The 21,308-nt window shown below is 41.2% G+C and overlaps 1 protein-coding gene across 1 annotated transcript in view; it reads right to left on the reverse strand.

The window, feature by feature from the left end:
* The window catches only part of ano2b (anoctamin 2b), a 59,307-nt gene extending 43,999 nt beyond the window's left edge, over nt 1-15,308 (reverse strand). Inside the window, exons 1-6 of the mRNA XM_046379519.1 lie at nt 14,906-15,308; nt 11,692-12,078; nt 3,528-3,626; nt 2,967-3,118; nt 1,549-1,603; nt 1,408-1,459 (exon numbers count right to left, since the gene is read on the reverse strand). Of these exons, the coding sequence (XP_046235475.1) occupies nt 1,408-1,459; nt 1,549-1,603; nt 2,967-3,118; nt 3,528-3,626; nt 11,692-12,078; nt 14,906-14,938 (778 nt within the window). The 5' untranslated portion in view covers nt 14,939-15,308. The remainder of the gene's footprint in view (nt 1-1,407; nt 1,460-1,548; nt 1,604-2,966; nt 3,119-3,527; nt 3,627-11,691; nt 12,079-14,905) is intronic.
* Nucleotides 15,309-21,308: the final 6,000 nt, after the last annotated feature.

Raw genomic sequence — 21,308 nt, forward strand, 5'->3', positions numbered from 1 at the left:
CCTCTTCTTGCCCTGCAGCTCCATCAGTGCCCACCGGCTGAGACCTTCTGCTGTTAGGGAGAAGCCAACCAGACATATGGTGGAACACTGGGAATGAAACGGTGTCAGTTCATTTCTGTACGGGACCGATGGCTGTCATGAATGCACAGGCAGATGTTAGCTACATGCCATGAAAATCTACAGAAATGTAATCATTAAGGCAAGACCCACAGTAGCCTGAATGCAAAGTGTGCTGAGTGTCTGACAACGGTGGACCTACATTACAACTTTTACCGATGCATTCCGTTTTGGGTTTCATTGTACAATTTTGCTTACAAAAGTCATAACCCACGTGGAGGAGGAAGCAGTTAATGGAAATTCTAACCCACATGTGAAAAAAAATGATAATCACATATTGTATAATGTATACATAATGTATACATAATGCATATAATTTATGGTTGTGAATTGCATTACAAAATTCTCATTTATATTTGAAAACCAGAAGGGGGATTGTCAAAAGCCAGGGATGAACAGAGTGCGGCTACAAAGCCCAAATGAAAGGAATCCTAAACAAATTGGGCTTGAGAAGATGTTAGTCTCATCCAGTTATACAATCACTGAACTCCCTCTTTGTGTCACTTCAGTTCGCCATTCAGCCCTCAGCAGGCATATCAGTATCACCTCCCACTTCACCTGTCATCTATCAAACAGTCCACTTGGATTTGAGGATTTCAGCATCTGCAGCTGACAGCAGTTTAGATGTTACGTGAGTCTTCCATGGCGCCTGCTTTTGCTTTTTAATCTCACCCTTTAGAAAGAAACACAATGCACTTGCTTTTTGTTGTCCCACAGCAGGAAAAAGAAAGCACAATATGTCTGCCGGGGGATGATTGAGATGCTGATCGTTCTCACTTACTCAACTACTACCCACTGCGGCTGGGATTTTAATCTTCTTGGCATTTTCAACAGCTTTTGTACTGATGGGGCACAGTGCTAAAATCTGAACTGGTCATTGTGTCCACTACAAAAGCTCATGAAGACTTTTTATAAAACCAGGTTTTTATCCCAGTATTGTGATTCATGACTTATTGCACCATACTTCACTGTGAAGGGAGGGGTAAACAAAGGAGGATTTCAAACCGTGTTGCTCCAGCTCCTGCTGCTTGCCAAGAGAGGTGGATAAAGTCATCGATTATTTTGTGCAGCATTTTTTACTTGGAACTACATAATGGAAAAATCATTGACATTTGTGCCGTGGTTATGCCTGCAGCAAGCATAGTAGATGTAGAAGGGGTCCACCAAACATGATTCAGAGTACGTATTGTATGAAGACAGTGTGGGGCTGGAAAAGGCTGCATGTGTTCAGTGAAGTCCTCCCAGACACACACAGACTTACATTCTTTTGTCCTTGTTTTTTAACCTCACCTATGGTTTGACAGGTTCGTACACACACCGTCCGTCTCAGGATCTCATACACCTAAGAAAGATGCAGGAATATCAGAGAGGAGATAGAAGCTAATCCTTGACAAACATAAAGAAGATGCTTATTAAAACGTGAACACTTACGATTCGGCCCCTCGTGGCGTTGTCAAAGAACGTGTCTTTAGACGCGATGTTGTACCTGAATGAAACACAAACAGTGAATAAAAACTGTGCACAGACTGTTATGTGCAGGTGAAGGATGTAAAGATTTACATCCCTGTATCTATGCTATCTGTCAACTCAACCTGCTAAATTATCAGAACACCAAAATCTGTTAAGTCTGCCACTTAGATCACTGGGTCTGATGACTTATACATATACTTACAAAACAACGTACACTATATAGTCAAAAGTTTTGGGACACTTGACCAGTACACCAACAAGGACTTTAATTACATTGCATCCTACATATACAAACAGCTTTGCAGCTCTAATAGCTTCCACTCCTCTGGAAAGACTTTCAACAAGATTTTGAGACTTTTTGTGTGTATTTTTGCACATTCATGCAGTAGAGCACTTGTGAGGTCAAGCAGTGATGTTGGATGAAAAGGCCTGACTCTGAGTCTCCAGTTCCAGTTCATCCCAAAGGTGTTTCATGGGGCTGAGGTCAGGGCGCTGTGCCAGTCAAGTTCTTCCGCACCAAATTCATCCAGCCATGTCTTTATGGACTTTGCTTTGTGCACTGGGGCACAGTCATGCTGGAATAGAGAAAGACCTTCCCCAAACTGTTGCAACAAAGCTGGAAGCATAGCATTGTCCAAAATGTCTTGGTATGCTGAAGCTTTTAGATTTCCATTCACTGGAAGTAAGAGGCTGAGCCCAAATCCTGAATTACAGCGTGTCTGGATACTTTTCCTGTCTAGCTGGATACTATCTAGCATATATGTTATCCTCTAAACTGCAATAACACTTTCCGTCATTAAAATGAGGAATCACTGGATCTTATTTTCTCAAACAACACAGGTTTTATGCTTAGGTTTTAGCATCACATAATGTATTTTAATGTGCCAGACTACTTTAGCAATAATCAATCAGAGATGTGGAATTTTTTTCTTATCCACGTAGCACATGTTCAGTCACATCTGTTGACAAAAAAAAGGTGTGTCTTTGCACATGAATACAAAACTACAACAGGATAATGGTAAAAGCTATAATGTTGTGTATCATTAGCACATGATGAGAAGATTCATGAAGTCAGCAAAATAACTGAGTGAGGTCAGTCAGAGAATAATTTCTGCATCCAGCTGAGAGAACTTTCTTTCAGTCATGGAGGATTACTCGCCTAAGTAACAAGAATAGAAGAATACAAATAAATCAATTTTTTCATATGTACACTATGACCAGGATGTGATCCAAAAGAGTAAACAAGGCAATTATTTTTATTTATTTTAACTTTAAAATTTCCTGATTTCCGCGTATTTGTGAGGAGCCACAGTTTTGTAGTTTCCAGCTGTTTTGTGTGCATGTGTGTGTGTGTATGTGTGTGTGTGTGTGTGTCTCACAGGTGGAGTTTGTCCCTGGAGAAGCAGTGTGAGAGAAACTTGGTGCGTTCGTGGTCCTGATGTGGTACTTTGGGCTGGAAAGGCTGGTTCAGTTTCCTCCACACTGTGCTCATACTGGACCCAAAACCGCTTTCTTCTTTAAGTTCATAACTCTGATGAAGCACAGAGCAAAGATTTAGTCCAGTGAAGTGCTTTATAGTTCAGAAGAAAATACACTGTTCTAACATTGTTACAGATTGACCCTGTAGAAATGAAATTCTAATATATACTGTATATAAAGAGATATCAGGCCTAAAATCAGTAGCAGGATTATTAACTGAACCACATACAGTAGAACATCACTACATTCTCTGACTCTCTGTCTCTGTTTTGCTGAATCTGTATGACTGTTGATTGAATTTGCTGCCTCTATGAAAAAAAAAAGGTCACCAAAATGTACATTTGCACTGTCTCCTCACAAAGTCTGTTGTTCTCTGTTGTTATTATGACCACAGAAATACTGAACAGAGCAACAAACTGTAACTGGACCCAGAAACACAAGTGGCACAGCTGAGATCTCACCGTCTTGGTGGGGACTTTAACCTTGAGAAACTCAGCCTCTCGACACAGTACCGGCCAGGGCGCGTGAAGACGAGTGAAGCTGGAGCCGTGGGTCTTTAACTGAAAAACAAACATATGATAATGCACTCAGGAAACTTGAGGAACAGAAGACAAACGTCAATCCAGTCAGTCATGTGGTCAGTGGATTTTATTGCTAAATGGTTTAGCAAAGGGAGGATTATATGCTTTATTCCCCATGTTCTTCTGTTCCTAGTGCGCACGTACTTTAAAATGTCTGAACCCAACTTTTCATTTAAAAAGTCTTTTTTTAACAACCCAAACTTTCATTTTTTGAGAAATGTATTACCAGATTGCTTGGCTGAAGCTACCTGATTACCAGACCATCTGCCAGTACTGCTTCGCAATCCAAAATACCCGGCAGACTTTAGCAGGAGAGACCTCAATAGGAGCTGAACTTCACCGTAGTCAGTTGCTTCTCAGCTGCTTCTGCCTTCAGTCCTCAAACCTGGCATCTGAAGCTGCCACTCAACATTCTCAACAGCAATCCAAGTTGAGCTTTTTCATCTGAACCAGATACAACCAATGCCCACAGAAACAGTTTGGCTAACCAGTTTGGCCAGCAGCATTACTGGTATTTATTAAAGATAGATGTAGCCTCTGGTCCTAAAGCAAAGCCTCGAGCTGTTTTTCATCACTGCTTTGCTGTTGCAGCCTGTTCCTGACACATTGGATGCTTTTTTTTGCTCTTAACATCATCTCCGCCAAACTGAAATAATATATTTACTGTATGTCAAATAAAATCCTGACTCATGTAGCTTGTTCTCCTAATGAATCATGGTCCAGTGCCCACACTGTAATTATTATTTAGGTATTAAGATGCATTAGCAAAATGTGATAATTGGCAGCTCTAAATAGCTCTAAGTAGCATCAAAGGGTACTTGACTGCATTCTGAATATTTGCACATTAACATTCCCCATTCTGGTCTTCTGCAGTTGACTAAGCAGCAATAGCTTAACAGAATTAAACAGCATGTTTATTGTGAGCAGCAGCGAAAAGCATTCCTCCAAATCTATGCAGCAGCCATTACGGAGCTCTGGGGCGTCAGTGAGAGTGTAACCAGAAGTGAAAGAGAGCAGAGCCAGCAGGGGACAACAGCCAGGTAACCCTACCTTCCTCAGACCCCCATCAGCTTCTGAGGGAGGGGGGAGAGAGTGACAAGAGAAAGGTGGCTCGGCAAATGATGGAAACCTGAAACCATTCCCTTTCTTCTGTCTCGACTCCTACTCTCCTGAGATCTTTCACTCCCCCTCACCACCCCTCCTCACGTACATATTACTGTACCTTCTGCTACCCGTTAGAAACTGTATCAGTGACTGATTGACTGACTGGCTGACTCACTGACTGTCGCTCTTGTTCCTCTTATATTTCATCATCTTGTCCACATCCACATCCACACTGAACATCCGCTTGACCTTGAACAAAACCTATGTATATTTATGAGACAGCTGTTTGTAGGTAACTTGTAGGTTTGCTCGAATGTTTTTAATTGCACTATGACTGTCATGGAGATCAGAGAAATATTGAGATTAACAAGTTCTTGTTTTGGCAAGTTGACTGCATAGCTCATTTTCAATCTCAGACCTGCCTACAAAACCTGCAACACAAGCTGGCCAAGTGTAACAGGCTGGCCTCAAAAGCATCTCCAGTGAAGAAACAGAAGAGTGAATAATGAATAAATGGATGTTTTGCTGCCTCTTCATCTTTACTAGTTAACATCAGCTAGCTACAGGCTGGAGAAAAGTAATTTGATTTACTGTGATCACAGATCAAAGGCTAGCTGACAGCTGCTGGTAATTTTTAAGGTGGGATGTTTTCTTGCCTGTATGAGTTGATTGTCAATAACAAACTTTGACCATTCTTTATGTTCCTATTGGCTCCTCCTCCATGACATACACTTCAGTGATTACTGGGTCTTCAAGCATTAATAAAAATCAACTGGATCATGCATGCTGTGACTATTCTAAAGAGAAGATTGGTGAGTGTCATTCTGATATTCTGATGCCCTCTGGTAGGACTCCACGTATAGTGAGGGTATGTTCTTTAAGGTGCTGCGGAGAAAATAAAAAAGTATCCAGGGACTCTAACTGATGCCAAATCAGTAGCTTACCAGATGTCGCAACACTGCACAATGATTTGTAATACACACAGACAGGATTTTATGACTCTGGAAAGTTATGACGGTGGAAACTTCTCACATGATATATGAGATATGTGGGCTTGCATGCATTTGATTGGTCAACCTGGCACCAAGGTGAAAAGTGTTACAGTAAATATTTCACGTGATTTCACGTTTCTTGCCAGACAACATTAACAACCCCACAGCTCCACTCAAATCAATGAGAGGGATCAGTCTGAATCTAGCTTTATAGCTTTCTATACATGCAGCATTTTAAGAATATATTCACATCAAATTAACCATATATCTCCATATGATTACTGCCAACACATAAAATCACACTGCTGCCCTGCACCACCACCACCATCCTGCAAGTGATGGTCTTGTTTGTTCATGATGTCCCCTCTACGGTCACAAAATTAAGAAAGTAGAAATGATTCATGATGTTAAAATGCTACAGCTACCTCTTTCTTTTCCTCTGGCATCTGTACTCTCCTCCCTCACTTACTTATACCCATTTTCTACCAACATCCATTAAATTCCACCCACTTGCTCACATTCATTTCTTAGCATCTCTCGTCCCTATTCCTCTCCTCCTCCTCCTCCTCCTTACCCTTTCTCTCCCCCTCCTCCCCCTTCCTTTCTATCGCTCCATCAAAAAGCAGAGGATATAAATACCTTTCAGCCTGGAGAAGGTTAATTAGTAGAGAGATTTCCAATTAGCTCTTTATCTCTGTAGGGGGGGTAACTAGGACGCAGCCGGGGGCATCTTTGGATGAGTGTAGGGGGATTGGGGGGGGCATCAAGTATGAGAGGGTGATCGGTTAGGTGATGGGATGGCTATGTAGAAAGTGAAGTGGTGAGAAACTGAATCAAGAGGAGTGTGGATGTTCAGAATGAGAAAAAGATAAAGACAGTGACTGAGACAGAAACAAAACGTATCATGCAGAGGAAGGCAAATTAAGACAAAGGCACAAAGAGAAACACAGCATGAAAGGTGATTATTAGCAGAGGTCTTTGAGTTGGGGTGAAGGCTGTGGGGGGCTGACATTACAGAATCTCCTCTAGGCCTGCGGGTGGGCGGATGTAGGGATCAACGTGGATATACCGGTTGGTAACGCAGTCTACATCCACACTCTACCTGTTGAATACCACACATCTTAAATGGTCACTTGTGTTGACTAGCTCTATAAATTTCTTGCAACAATCACTAAAACCTGTTGTTGCTTGTTTCTGCACACAATAATCACTTCACCGTGAATTGTCTAGGGGTGAATTGTCCAGCACAATACCTAATTTTACTTTAGCACATTAACTTACAACATTATGCAAATCATTTAAGATAAAATAAGATGATAATCCTTTATTAATCCCACAGTGGGGAAGTTTGCATTTGTCACAGCAGCACAGGGATAGCAAAATAAGCAACAGATAAATAAAAATATAGAAAAGTAAATAAGAAAAGCAACTTCTCCAAGCCAGATTTGAACCAGCAACCTAAGGACAGCTGCTGTAATCAATACTGTCTTCTGCTGTACCAACTGAGCTGTCGAAGGAAGACGTGAATGATGTGAATATATTCTTAAAATGCTGCATTTATAGAGCGAGACTGCGTTCAGACTGATCCCTCTCATTGAGTTGAATGGAGCCAGTCAGGCAGGGCAGAGTTGTTGATGTTATCTGGCAAGAAATGTTATATCAGGCATATTTGCTGCAACACAATGTCTTCCATCTTGGTGCTACGTTGACCAAATGTTCTGCTCAAACAGTTATCATCTTCTTTTCAAGGCTGTCTTGCCTGCATCTGACTGTTTCATGATGCTAATATAACACTTGCAGTTATTTTGTTTTCGTTTCAAGGATCAAAGTTGTATGATGAGGGTGTGGTTCAAACATCATTTGTGATATTTACCCTTGTTTACCTTAACTACTGACATTTCAACACAGCGGTGCAGCGGGACCTGAGCAGACGAGCATGTTCTCCTGCCGGCTGTTAAGTAATTTGTGTGGGGAGAATCAGTGTCTATCAAAGGGAAGTCTTACCGAAACAGTTAATCCTGCTCATTCTGTTTCCCAAGCCCCTACAGACTGAACTCTTCAGAAGTCCCGGCTCCACTTCTAAAATTAACATCTTGCTCTGATTTAATTAAAAGTGTTCTGTAAGAGGATGTCCCTAAGAGATCGAAGGTCAGCTCAATAATCCTCAGACACAGTCAACAAGTTTGACATTTAAGCCAGTCTTTTTTTTTTTCTAACATCCAATTAATGTGAAGTCAAACAGGTTGGTAAAAAACAGAAGAGAGTGGTTTGGTCCAGTGCACACACTCAGTTTTCTTTTTATGAGATTATTATTTTAAGTCACCTAATTGTGCAGTAAAAGCAGATGATGAATTTCATCTCTATATAACTACCTTATAAATTAATAATTACATAATACTGTAGGAGTGCTGCTATGCTAAACGCTGCTCAGAGGTTGAGACTGACTCTGTCATTTTGTACTTGGCCAATCCCCAACAAGTCACATCAATCAAAACAGTGTAGCCAAGATTAGATTCGTAACAATAAAAACTGTGTAAAATAACCTTACGCCATCATCAACACTGCAAATTGTTCTGTTGAACATCATTCACTCAGTGTTGCAAACTCAAAGATGCAAAAATACATATGCTAAATAGCAAATTTCTGAGTAAAGTGACATTTGGGGATCATCACTCAATACCTGACCCACAAACAGGCTTAACGAAACTTTTAGATTATTATCCCTGAAAAAGTCCTACATTGTTCATTAAAACCTTTTGGCATTCACATAATGCCATTATAAACCAACAGGTCAACAAGTTAATGCTTTGTCTCTGTGATGTAAGTTCATTTGTTTCAAATTAGATAATCAGTTTGCATCATTCTGCAGCAGATACATTCCTTTTTCATGCTGCATCAACTTACTGATTTATAATGTTTGTCAAAGTCAAACAACTTTGATTTAATGCATTATATTATTCTGCACACAGACTACAATGGCTGTATTTGTTATTGACTTTCCCTTTGCTGTTTGTATATGAGTGAGTGGTAGTTATAATCAGACAGTGTTCCTTCTCTTTGGCAGCACCTCCTACAACCACATCTAGCTATCATTTTGTAAGAGCATCCGTCATTACAGTACATTTAAATGAGGGATTTGGAGTGAAAGACTTCCTCTTCATACCGGCTGCTCTCGGCAGCAGATTTGATCTACCCCTCCATCATTGATATTAGATAAGGAGCTATCAGTCACTCAGCTTATCTCATCCTGGCTTAGGATCCGTGGCCACACTGTCAGCAATCTGATTAATACTAGCCTGCAGACGTTACATGCTGCCAACTGGCTGCAAGCCAGCACGCATTCATGTCCACACAGTCACATGTAGGCTGCGGTAGAACGTAACATACGTACATTTACTGAACTGCTATACTTAAGTACAAATTAAATACACATTTGCATATTTCTGATGAACTGAAGGATGAAGTGGTCCATTATGTGTTGACAAAATTCTCTTAGCTCTTAATTTAAACCAACTTTAAAAAAAAAAAAAAACAAAAAAACAAAAAAAAACCCCCTCTGGATTGGCTGGAAAATACATCATCACAAAAGATGAAAACAGAGCTGCTAAGTTGACTTTTTGGGGGTACATGGTTTTCACAGGACAGTGACACAACAAACATATGATGACCTCATAGAATATGTTATTTGTTGAAAATCTCTTAACATTCTGACAGCAATCAATAATCCCAATGCTCTGACCAAAAGCAAGTACATTTTGAATACAATACTTGCATACCTGAACAAAACTAAGCTCTTGAGTTCTGCAGGATTTCTACTTGTAATACTTTCACAGTGTGGTAGAGACACAGTTACTTATGTGAAGGATCTGAACAATTTTTCCACTGCTGCCTCTACACTATATGGGTAAAAGTACTGGATACCTGACCATTACACCAACAGGGACTGTAATGACATGCATAGACAGCTTTGCAGCTCTAACAGCTTCCACTCTTCTGGAACGGCTTTGCAATCTTTGAATCTTTGCGCATTCATGCAGTAGAGCATTTGTGAGGTCAGACACTGATGTTGGACAAAAAGGTCTGACTGGCAAACTCTATTCCAGTTCATCCCAAAGGTGCTGGATGAGGTTGAGGTCAGGGTTCTGTGTGGGCCAGTCAAGTTCTTCCACACCAAACTCATCCAGCCATGTCTTTATGGACTTTGCTTTGTGCACTGGGCCACAGTCATGTAGGAATAGAAAAGGGCCTTCCCCAAACTGTTGCCACAAAGTTGGAAGCATAGCATTGTCCAAAATGTCTTGGTATGCTGAAGCATTAAGATTTGCCTTCACTGGAAGTAAGGGGCCAAACCCAACCCCTGTAAAAAACAGCCAGTTACAAAGGTGTGTCTGGATACATATAGTGTATGTAATGAAATAGGTAGTGTAACAGTGTACACCGGTATGACACTATAAAAGTCTATAAAAAGCTGATAATTCTTATCTGAACACTGTACACATAAAAGCCTTTTGGCAACCACACAGTATCACTGTTGTGATGTAACAATTTAAAAAATTGCAAGACCATTCCCTGCAGTTTCCGAAAGCTCAGGCGACACTTCATTGTCTCAAATGAATCCACTCAGTGTCTGAGCCAAAGAGCAGCAGCAGTTCATTTGGTAACAAGTGGAACTTTAACAATAACTACATTTGTATAATTCTGTGGCAGAGATTCTGCAGTCCCACTACAAGAACACGCAGACTGTGTGTTCTGCCAAGCGCCTACTGCACACATACACACACACACACACACACACACATACATACAAACCAAAAGCACACTACACTACACACGTGCAAGCCCTGGTTGCTACGTAACACACACAATCACAGTGAAGTGATTTGTACATGTCAAAACAAAATTACCCGTTTCAGGCTAAATCGGTAAATTGATACAAAGAGGTCAGCGCAGCAGCTGTGTTGGCTTCAGTGACCAGAATTCAAGTCTGCCAGCTCAGAACCATCAGGCCCTTGTGTGGTTTCAGACTCCAAAATAATCCAGTCATACATAGAGGTGGTAGACACAAAATAATCACATCACATGAAAACGACATTTCGCAGTGGATGTGAGCGACATTCTGTAAATTTACATTTAGCAGCGCGGGTCATCTATAAAAGATAGAGATTAGATTAACAGAGACCTCACTGTGTTTCCATTATGCCAGAAGAAATAATTACATCTTATGAGAAGACTCACTTAAAGTGCTTGTCTGAGTTCAGTTCATATGTTCAGACCTCCTCAACTTTGGTCTAATCTGGCCCTGTAAAATGGCAAAATGGGATGTTCGATATGTTCTGACCATGCAGGACAGCCATTATTCATTACGGTTTCCACTGGACCAACACACATCCACACTGCTGGCAGTAAATATTGTTGGTTTAAGTTTTTCTTTGTCTTCAAGCAAGTGTTCCTGGAAGAAGGAACAATGTTGACATGAGACATGAATGGAGTAATGCACTTGCCCTGGATACAAGCTCTTCTGACAGGGAGAGACTTTAAATACCAGTTTCTGAAGGAGTCTCCATCAAAGTGAGTGGAAAAGGGAGCTTTCCATTATGTCCATTGTAAACAAACTGACCCAGAAATTAGAGTCAGATAATATCGCAACAAAAAATGCTTTGTGTTTAGGAAACAGTTGGCTCCCAAACATTGACTTATGTTGTCTGTAAAACAGTCTGGAAGACAAACAGTAAGCAAATGGGTCCAAAATACAGCAACTTACTAAGACAATAAGAAAATACAGGCAGAGGGCAGGGTCTCTGCAGATACAGACACTACCATACGCTTCTAGCAGGATTATTTTTGAAGAAGTCCAGAGAAAATAGCCAGTAATGAGCTATTTTAGGTGTCTTGGAGAGGTAAATATGGGATGAACACAGACAGCAGTGAGGACATACGTGCACTCTCACCTCTTTGTCTCTCTCTATCTCCAGGCCGGCCTCCACGAGGTTGGCTTCAAATTCCTGTCTGATTAGCCGCATCTCGTGGTCAGCAGGTTCCGTTGGCTCATTCCTACCTCCACCTCCGAGCTCCATGAACACCTCGCCAACACTTGCAGCCTCCCTTGCTGGTATGCCACCTCCACTTCCTGCCTCCACATCGGAACCCACTGAAGGAGGAAAGTTGCCATTGGAAACAATGGATAACCTGTCATGTGAAACTGAGGTGCCGGCAGGAGATCGTATGGAGCTGTGCCGTCTCTGATGAAAGACCAAAACGTAGTCAACTTTGCGTCGGCCATCAGAAAAGTAGTGACCTTCTCCCCTGCTGTGAGAGCTTGAAGTTGAATCAACAACCTGTATAGGGAGCCAAGGGAAATCAAAGGGGATTGTAAAATATACAGCAAATACTAATGCTCTCATTTGTTTAACATACTCATAAAAAGTACTACAATCAACTGAACAAACTCTTTAAAGACAGCATACACGGAACCTTTAAGCAGCAGAGGAGTTATGTAATAATCGTTTGAATGAACTTAAGCTTCTACTGCACTGTCAGCACACGCAAACAGAAGTGGCTTTTGGCAGGTTCTCAAAAACACTGAAGTGAGAACCTTCAGCAGCAGAGTGGGCAGTCAGCTCACCTTTGGCAGTTTTATTCTTTATTTAGACAGAGGCAAAGTAGAGAGGGAGACTAAACATGGAGGGCACAAGAGGGAACACTCTATAGGCTCTGGGCATGATGGGATACTATTTATTTTACTTCCAAACGGCTGGTTTCCTGCTTATCAGCAAGACATTTTGCTAGAATATGCTGCTGTGCATCTATGCTATTACCTGCTCAATTCCCTATTCTGTTAACGACCTGCGAGTCGCAAAACACAAACCACAATAAGACTGAATTTATTTGCTAGAATTATTCTAATAAAGTGATAATAAACTAAGAATCGGGTGCAACAGGTTTCTGTGTTTCAGTAACTGTAATCCAACGAGTGTCCTCTTGCTCCTAACCAGATGAACTGTTATGTTGCCTTCTGCCATGCTAATTATAAAAGAGCACTATTAATGCGGAAAAACACACCAAAAACTGAATTAGCCTTCAATGTAAAAAAGAATTATGTTAGCGGTGTTTTTATTTTGTTGAAACAATCAATAATGAGAGGCCGCATACATAAATTAAATGTATGAATAGATGGCCCATGGCCCAAATGTACAGTAACACTGAAGTTTCCATACTAGATCAGAATAAATGCTAGACTTGCCTCAGAATTATTTTTTATCCATGTGGGAAAAACACTGTCTGCATTTGTGAATAAACAGGCTGGTTTAAACCAGCAAACACTGATTTTTTAGGCCACTTAGGGGCAGCTGAAACAAGCAGTGAACACAGCATAAACATATCCTCACCTTTGGGTGATTCTGATTGGCTGCAGGGTGTCAGTTACTTCCTGAAAACGGACACTTACTACGTATTTCCAGTGAAATCGTCTGTTCACAGTTCTAAATGAATGTGCTGGCTGCAGACACCCCGACATTATAAATAAATGACATGAAAAAACGTCTGAATATCAAAACCGAGTGCAGCTCTGCAGAGTCTCATCTTCAGCACAGGATGGCAACTATAACACACAAGCTGGAAGCAGCCTTCACTGCCTCTCTGCACTTACTCTGTAGGCTGCCACTTAGAAGATCATCTCACACCCCGTTCACTATTCAACTCTCTACTTCAGACTGCAGCCAACACAACACATGGACATTTATTTGTTTGTGAAAATTTTCAGATTAATTTGGGGACAATGATGCGGCTGGACAGCTGGACATACTGTCAGAATATTTATCAGCCATACACAATAATATTGACTAAATCTTGCCACAACATTAGCTTTCCTGCCTGTAATTGCAATGGCTCATAGCTGAACCAGAGCCACTGCACAGGAGCCTCATGGGATGGGAATGTTTAAATCTAGGTATGAGTCAGCCCCTCAGGTGTTACCAGGGAAACAGAGTTATAACTTTTGAAAAACTTTTAATGGTCTTAATATTTTTCTTTGTTCTTCTCGACAGAAAACGGCTTCATGCATGTCACAGGCCTTAACTCTCAAGTTAATATGGACAACTTTGGCCAAAAATGACACCATGAGAACAATGAGACTGAACTAAAGCAGAGTGTCCATGTGCAGATTGTGCTTGATTGATCTCTTCCTTGCAATTGTTGGGTGAAACAATTTACACTTTTATCATTTATTCACATGTGCAGAAGTACTCTAGATTTGCTGCGCTATAGTGCTCTATGTTTACTTTCAGCCATTCATTCGAACGTCCGAAGTCTCAGAGTGGAATTCATGCCCTATATAGTGTCATCAAACATGTCCAGAATGGAACGAATAATTAAAAAAATGCATCAAGAGCATCTACTTCAGACTACAGACTTCTGTCACCTGTTAATTAGTTTTCTGAAGCTAACCTCAGTATTTTCTGATTCATGCATTCTTAAACTACACAGTTTCATAAAATCATTCATAAATATAATCATAAATAATCATAAATATTTTCAGAATTTGTAAGCATTAATCCTTTAATCAACTAAACTGGGTTCACTGTCCACAGTGCCTGGAAACATACCGGAAGTCTACTGTCACTGATCAAATAAAAATATCACAAATATTCACATGTAATTCGTACAGAACAAACAAATGGTCCTCGTCAAACTCCTGGAAATTCCCCCTGAGGTCCCTGTTTGCTGACACAAGTTAATTCCAAGAATGTTCCCCAGAGCATAACAGAACCTCTGAGGAACATTCCCTGAAGGTTCCCAGGAGGCTGTAACTCACCTGTTTGCTGATACCATAAAATATTTTAACGTGGTAAACAATTTATGTGGAGAAATTATGGCTTCGCTCTGAAATAATAAAAATAAATCATACATAATGCCGTTAATAGCCTACTTTGATTAAAATGAGGTCGTCGCTGCATACTGTTTAGTGTTTCCTATACTGAACCAAATGTTCTCCTCTACAAATGTAGCAGCTACACCACCTGAACAGTGAGTTATAATGACTGAATTACTCTATAATGACTATGAAAACTATGACAGCGGGTCGTAAAGAAGACGTTGACACAGATTGGTCACAGGTGCGGGAGCGAAATAAACTCAAAGACGGCGGATGGATACTATCGTACTCACAGGTATCTTGTCTTCAGTCGGGGAGATCTGCATGCTGTTGGGCTTTAAAGACACACGCACAAGTAGAAGAACAAGAAGGAGAAAAAGAAAAGAGGCAGTGAAAGTTGGCGGATTTCGTAGAAACAGACAGCCGGTTTCATGATCACCACCTTCATCCCCATCACCCCCAGACGGACGACACCCGAGGTCAGTCCAGTTAGTCCACAGTCCAGGAGGAGCGCCAGATCACCTGCACCACATTACATTGTTTTGTTAAAGATTAAGAGAGGCTGCTCATATAGGCTCAGCAGCCTGATCACATGCTGGTGATACCATCTATCCAACTGTGTGATCTGGAGGCTGCCTGCGCACCGCCGGCGCTTTTGGCACAGAGCGTGCCACTGTAAAAAATACAAGTGTTCATTCAGCCTCCACGCTCGGTCTCAAAATGCCGCTTAATATGAAGATAAATCAAAAAAAATAAATCAAACCAGCTTTCTTTCTCTTTAGTGAAAAAAAAATGTTTTTAGAAGTCTCTTGAAACGGGCTTAAAATTCACCTGAAAGTTAAAAAAAAAAATCCAGTATTGGATTTTGTTGAACTACTTAACGTTTTGCGCGAGCTTTTTCTTCCTTCTATATCTTCTCGTGCCCTGATTTTGAAAATGAGAGGTAAAGATGGATATTTTTTGCAGCGTTGAGAGAGGGAGCAGCTCACTGATGTCTTCCACCATCATCACTGAAGCAACTATATGTCCTATTAGAAGAAGAAATCATTCATAGACAACAGACACCTCACTCAGTGACACACACACACACACAGATACCCTCTGAGGCACCCCTCACCCCAGGCTTTACCATTAACCTATTTCTAACATCATCCTTAATACTCAACTGAAGTCTTTTCCCTAAACTAACATTAACCTTGATCTCACGTATTTGCACTTTTTACTCAAAGTCAGGTTGAAGTCGTTTGAACACCCCCAAATATCTCGGTCACAACTCTTATTTTGAAAGACTAGAAAACCAGATTTTAAAGAACGTCTTCCTCCATCTTCGTCACTGATGGGATTTAATGAGTTTAATGAGATTTTTTTTTCCATTTTTTTGCGAACTCATAAAATGATGCAACACTGTGAAATAAATTACCCACCAAGGAAATATTATATGATTAGCTTATTTTTACAAGTCTCCCTTAGTGTGTATGAGCAGGCACCCCGACAATGTAACATTTTCTGCATGCACACACACTTTCTCTGGTCATTTACCCCCTTGCTAACCTGCTCTCAGTGCACTGCAAAGAGAGTGCAGGGACAGAGGGGTCTGTTAATTTGAATATGTTGGCCTAGTGGTCTGCCTGACTCATTGGTTCCTGAGGTTTGTGTAAGTTAGAATCTGTGGCTGTGACCGTGGCTCTTTAATATCAGCAGCCTAACTGTGCTGTGTATTGATAAATCCATGGCTCTGACAGTGGTCAAAGTGTATCACCTTGGATCTGTAATATTCTCTAAACTAAATACAATAAATACTCAATTCTATAATATATCGTAGCCTATATGCTCTATAGAGTTGAATCACCTTTATGATTAAAGTGACAGGTGGATGACAGAGACGCAGAGACACACTACTGCCGGTAATATTCCTGTTAATACACTCCCAGACTAAACCACCTCTGGAACAAAATGTTGAAGGGGAGACGACAGATATGGTTTTCACTACAGAGCTAGGCATAGGGCCATCTTTACTGTTAAATATGAACACCTACTGCCTGTAACAAACTTCGTGATTCCTCAGCCCATGGTTCTTCTTTGCAAGGTTCAGGCTCCAGGATGCTGTAGGACATGGGGTCCAGTCCTACCCCGGACATGTCTCTGGTCAGATGGTACAGGGCATCGCTGTGGATGGAGGAAGACTCGCTAAGTGCTGTGGCCACTCGGATGAAGCCTGCACCATTGGTCCAATTGTCTGGAAGACATTTGTTCTGGCATTTAAGCATGTTTGTTGGATATTTGGTCATGTAAGACTGCACAGTGGAACTTTGGGCTGAAATATGTAATATGTAATGTAAAATTCTTAAGGCTTGAAGGAATGTGTTAGCCAGGAATTACGTATTGTGATGTCAGTCACGAAAACTCAACATTTTAGACATGGAGGTGGTGGAGGTACTTCTATAGGCAGTGGATCCACCAGGGACCAAACAAAAGAAAAACATGGTGAATCTAGTGCATCTTGGATGATTCAGCTGTATCGATTCAGATGTATTTTCACATCTTGTCCTGTGCAGCTTTCTTTTATGTATCCAGGCAAAGTCAACCAGACACATTTAAATTTCCAAAGATTGCTTTACATTTATGCACTGTAAAAGTGTCATAAAATGAACATAACAAGATATGATTCCTCCACCATAACATTATTGAGATAATAGCTTGACAATGACTGTAATTTTCACTTATTGGGTTTTGCTAGCTGTCAGTTGTCAGCTGTCAGCAAAGTAACACAGAAAAGGCTAAGGTCCCAGGAGAAACTTGACATTTTATGGAATAAACTTTTTTAGCTTTCTTGCATTATCTAAGAGCGTCAGTACCAGTCCTGTATCTGCCTATAAGACTACAGCCAACAGCTGGTTAGCTTAGCTTACTACTATACTGGAAAACAGGGAAGCTAAGCTAACAGGGAAGCTAAGCTAACAAAATCTTCCCACAAGCATCCATAAAGCTGACTAATGAATAGCTTATGCTTTGTTTGTGTCTTTAAAAAAGGAAACAATGTGACATTGAAGTTCTCCACCAAGAAATAGTCCATGTCAGAACCCCCAATAAAACCACACCGTGCCATTTTTATACTTCAGTTTTTGTATGGATTTAACAAAAGATATAACATGTTAGTAAGTGAGCTTTAGAGGTCCTGGTGGGTGCTGGTGCTGTGTTTTTTATGTACCATTTACTTTTGAGCATTTTTTTCACCAAACCGAAAACCTCTTGGTTACCGTTCGATCTCACTCCTTCTGGGTTTTGAGAATCGACGTCTTCAGTTGCCGCTCGTTGTTACTGGAGCCACAAATATGCAAAGTGGCCTTGGGAATCTTTGTCTCACACTGTGCAAATTGATGCATGCGTCAGTCACTCACAAACCCCGTCTCAAAGCACTTTGCAAAGGACAAGCCTACGTAGAGCCAATCTCCCAACAGTCTCAAAAAACAAAGGACAAAATGTAATACAAGGGAAACAAAAAGCGCAAGACAAAAAAAATGTAGCACCAGGAAATTACTTGTTACTCAGCCACTGTATAGTGTTGACTCTCCCAAACTCTTTCTTCAGGAGTTTGAGTGCAGTGGTGACAAAACAGACATTTCTCCATCTTTATCAAACTGACTTCTGTGTTGTCAGGAACCGCAACAGATTGCCGTGTTTTTTTCTTCCCTTTTTGCAATAAGGTTACTATGTGTGTGTACGGTTATTTTAGGGATACAGACAGCTGTAGCCATAGTAACACACCAGGCCATGTGCTGCGCTCTCATTTCAGCACCACGGACAGCTCTCTCTCTATTCCATTCTCCCTCTGTCATCCACACACAATACATGAACATGCTTTAGGACCATGAGGTCTGCCCACCAGGTCAAGAGTGGAAAATGCTTTGACGATGTCTTTTGAAGCATTTTTGAAATATGAGAAAAAGATCTTTGATGGCAACAGTTGTGTTCCTGTTCCTCACAGCTCACTTGGCAGCAGCACAGTAGCCTGAAGGTCAGAGAGGCAGGCCTGTAACTGGAAGGTCGCCAATTTGAATCTGGTAGGAGGGGAAATGAATGAGAAAATCCCTCTCATATAAATGTAAAGCAGGGCATCAGAAGAAATCAAAATGATGCTCTGTCAAATGTTTCCGGATTTAAATAAAAATAAATAAAGTGTATTATAAATGAGACCGCCTTCCACTGAAAACTCACTAAGCCAGCCATTCCCATTTTGGGGTATTTCCTACTGTTAATTTGGAAATATAGAATATTTATTTTTCTCAGATGTTGCATTCTATCACATCTCTGTTGTACTGTTATCATTTCCAATAACATTTAACTCCCGTAAATAAATTATTCTACATTGGGGTTTAACTTTTAGAGTGCCAAGTGGTGAAAAAGCTTCCTCGGTTTCCTCAGGATGTTTCTTTATATTAGAACCTTTTGGAGTTTCACACCGCCCTGTTCCTCAGAGTGATTGTGTAAGATAAACACTCTATATTTTTTTCTAATGGCAGAGACAAAGGGCATCTTTCAGAGAACAGCTAATGGGCAGCGACACAGCGCAAAGACTTACTGCTGATGCTTTTATCACACGTTGTCTCAGCTCTGGCTCACTGATTGTATGGAAGCTTCTGCCAGGACACAGCTGAATACATTTTAGCCCTGTTTTATTTGTTCTCGTGTTATTACCATCTTGAGTAAACTGAGATAACTTGAGTATTACAGCTGTAAAGATTTTCAGTCATTCCAAATGATGCACAAGCTCCACAACAGCATGAAAGAGCAAAAATGTGTTTTGTTACTTGGACGTTTCACAGTGCACAATGTTATATGTGCAAATGTTTTGACACGAGAATCCAGCGAAGGAGTGAAAGTTTTTCTGTGCTCACATTAAAGGTCATCTAGCAGCAATATGGAACTGATCCTCTAACAGTAGGTTTGACGGGATTTAAAATACTTGAAAAATCTGCTTTGCAAATGTTTTATGAGGCAGGACATGCATTCAGCATGTTAATGAATGACACTGATTGTAAACATAACTTTTGTTTGCTTACAAAAAAAAAAAAAAGAGTTGACAAGCAGGATTTTGTGATATTACAACTAGTTTGGAGTGCAATCACAACCCAATATGCAATTTATACAAGTGTGACACTGAAGCCTCCAGTATATAAAAACTGATGAGTTTTCTGTGAAGTAGACGAAATTTTACTTAAGTAGTTAAACTTGTGAAGGTTTTGGAGCAGCACTGATGGAACTTTCCACATGTGCTATTATGGGTAAACAACCTACGTAGAAGCCTGACTCGGAGGCCAAAGGAAGGCTGTGTGTGCAACAGCTGGAGCGTCATTATTGGCTACCAATCAGTCATCTTGCATCAAAAATAAGGTATTATAATGAATACGATAATAGAACATAGAACCTCTAGGAGGCTCGATAGTAAATCCTGACATCCCAGAGCAGCCCAATCGTTCCCCTGTCAGAGTCAATATCGCCTGCCTACATCATTTCAAAATGTTTCCCCTGGAGCAGCCCAATAAAATACAGTATAAATGCGTAAGCTGCTTCTTCTGAAGGCTGCTTCTCAGCTCCAGGTGGTTTCTGAACAGCAGGGGATGCTTTGTTTGGTCTTTGCCTTTCAGAGATTATGATAATATCATCACGATCACTATCCTTCACTAAAACCAAGAGGATCGTTTGATTTCAGCCCCAAAGGCTCCTCACCTCACCAGTAGAGCACAGCAGCAGTCAGCCATGCCAGCTAACCAGGATTATCGCCCTGCCTGAGGTTTACTGCGAGAGAACTCGTGTTGGAAAAATGTCACCCTTAAAAACTGATTAATTCTGTTGAAATGTGGCAAAACAGTTCCTCAGAGAGACAAGCAGAGAACAACAAAGGGCACCACACATTAGTGCGGAGGGGTCTGAATGAACGATCGAATTAAACTACAGCAGCCTCACATGCAACTGTATACCCTGCCTGCCGTAAAGAGCTGCCTGTTGACGGCTGCCCCACACGGCCTGCTGACACACACACACACCGGGGGAAATGGGAAGGGACAATAGGCGAGTTACTCTACGGTGGTCCTGTCTAGTGTGTCCTTTTTGTTGGGCTAAGATACAGGAGGGACAGGCAGGACAGGCCACACAAAGGAGGGTCTTGCTGGGTTTCCTATACGTTACCGCGGCACTCACCTGCACATGTGGAGGAGGGGGATCTGCGGAGAGACATTTCACCTCAACTCTGAGTGACTCCAGTTGAGAGGCAGGCCTTGTTTTGTTTGAGTTCCCAGTCAGTCAGGCATGCTGCTCTGCTGTCAGCAGCAGGTGAGAGGAACAACAGCAACGCTCTGACTCAGTAGTGCAATCCTCAGCTCAGTAGAAGCTTAGCTCTGCTGGGATAATACTCTTCTCCAAATGGCTGTCTGGGTAACAGAAACTCCACAACTCAGCTTATTGTGTAAACTCTCTTAATACACTGCACACCGAGCTTGTGGGTAACAGACCGGCTGGCTGATTGGGTGTCTCGCAAAGGAATTACAGCCACACACGGACAAGCAGAGATTATTGGGCCCTCTAATGTGCATTAATTACTGCGCCTTCTGTTAGGGTTTAACTGCAAACCTGTGGGGTCTTAAGGGTCCATCTCATGGAGCTTAAGAAGAGGCATCCTTGTGCAAATTAAAGTTATAC

This window comes from Scatophagus argus, chromosome 22 (genome assembly GCF_020382885.2).
Source record: "Scatophagus argus isolate fScaArg1 chromosome 22, fScaArg1.pri, whole genome shotgun sequence".
Lineage (NCBI taxonomy): Eukaryota > Metazoa > Chordata > Actinopteri > Scatophagidae > Scatophagus > Scatophagus argus.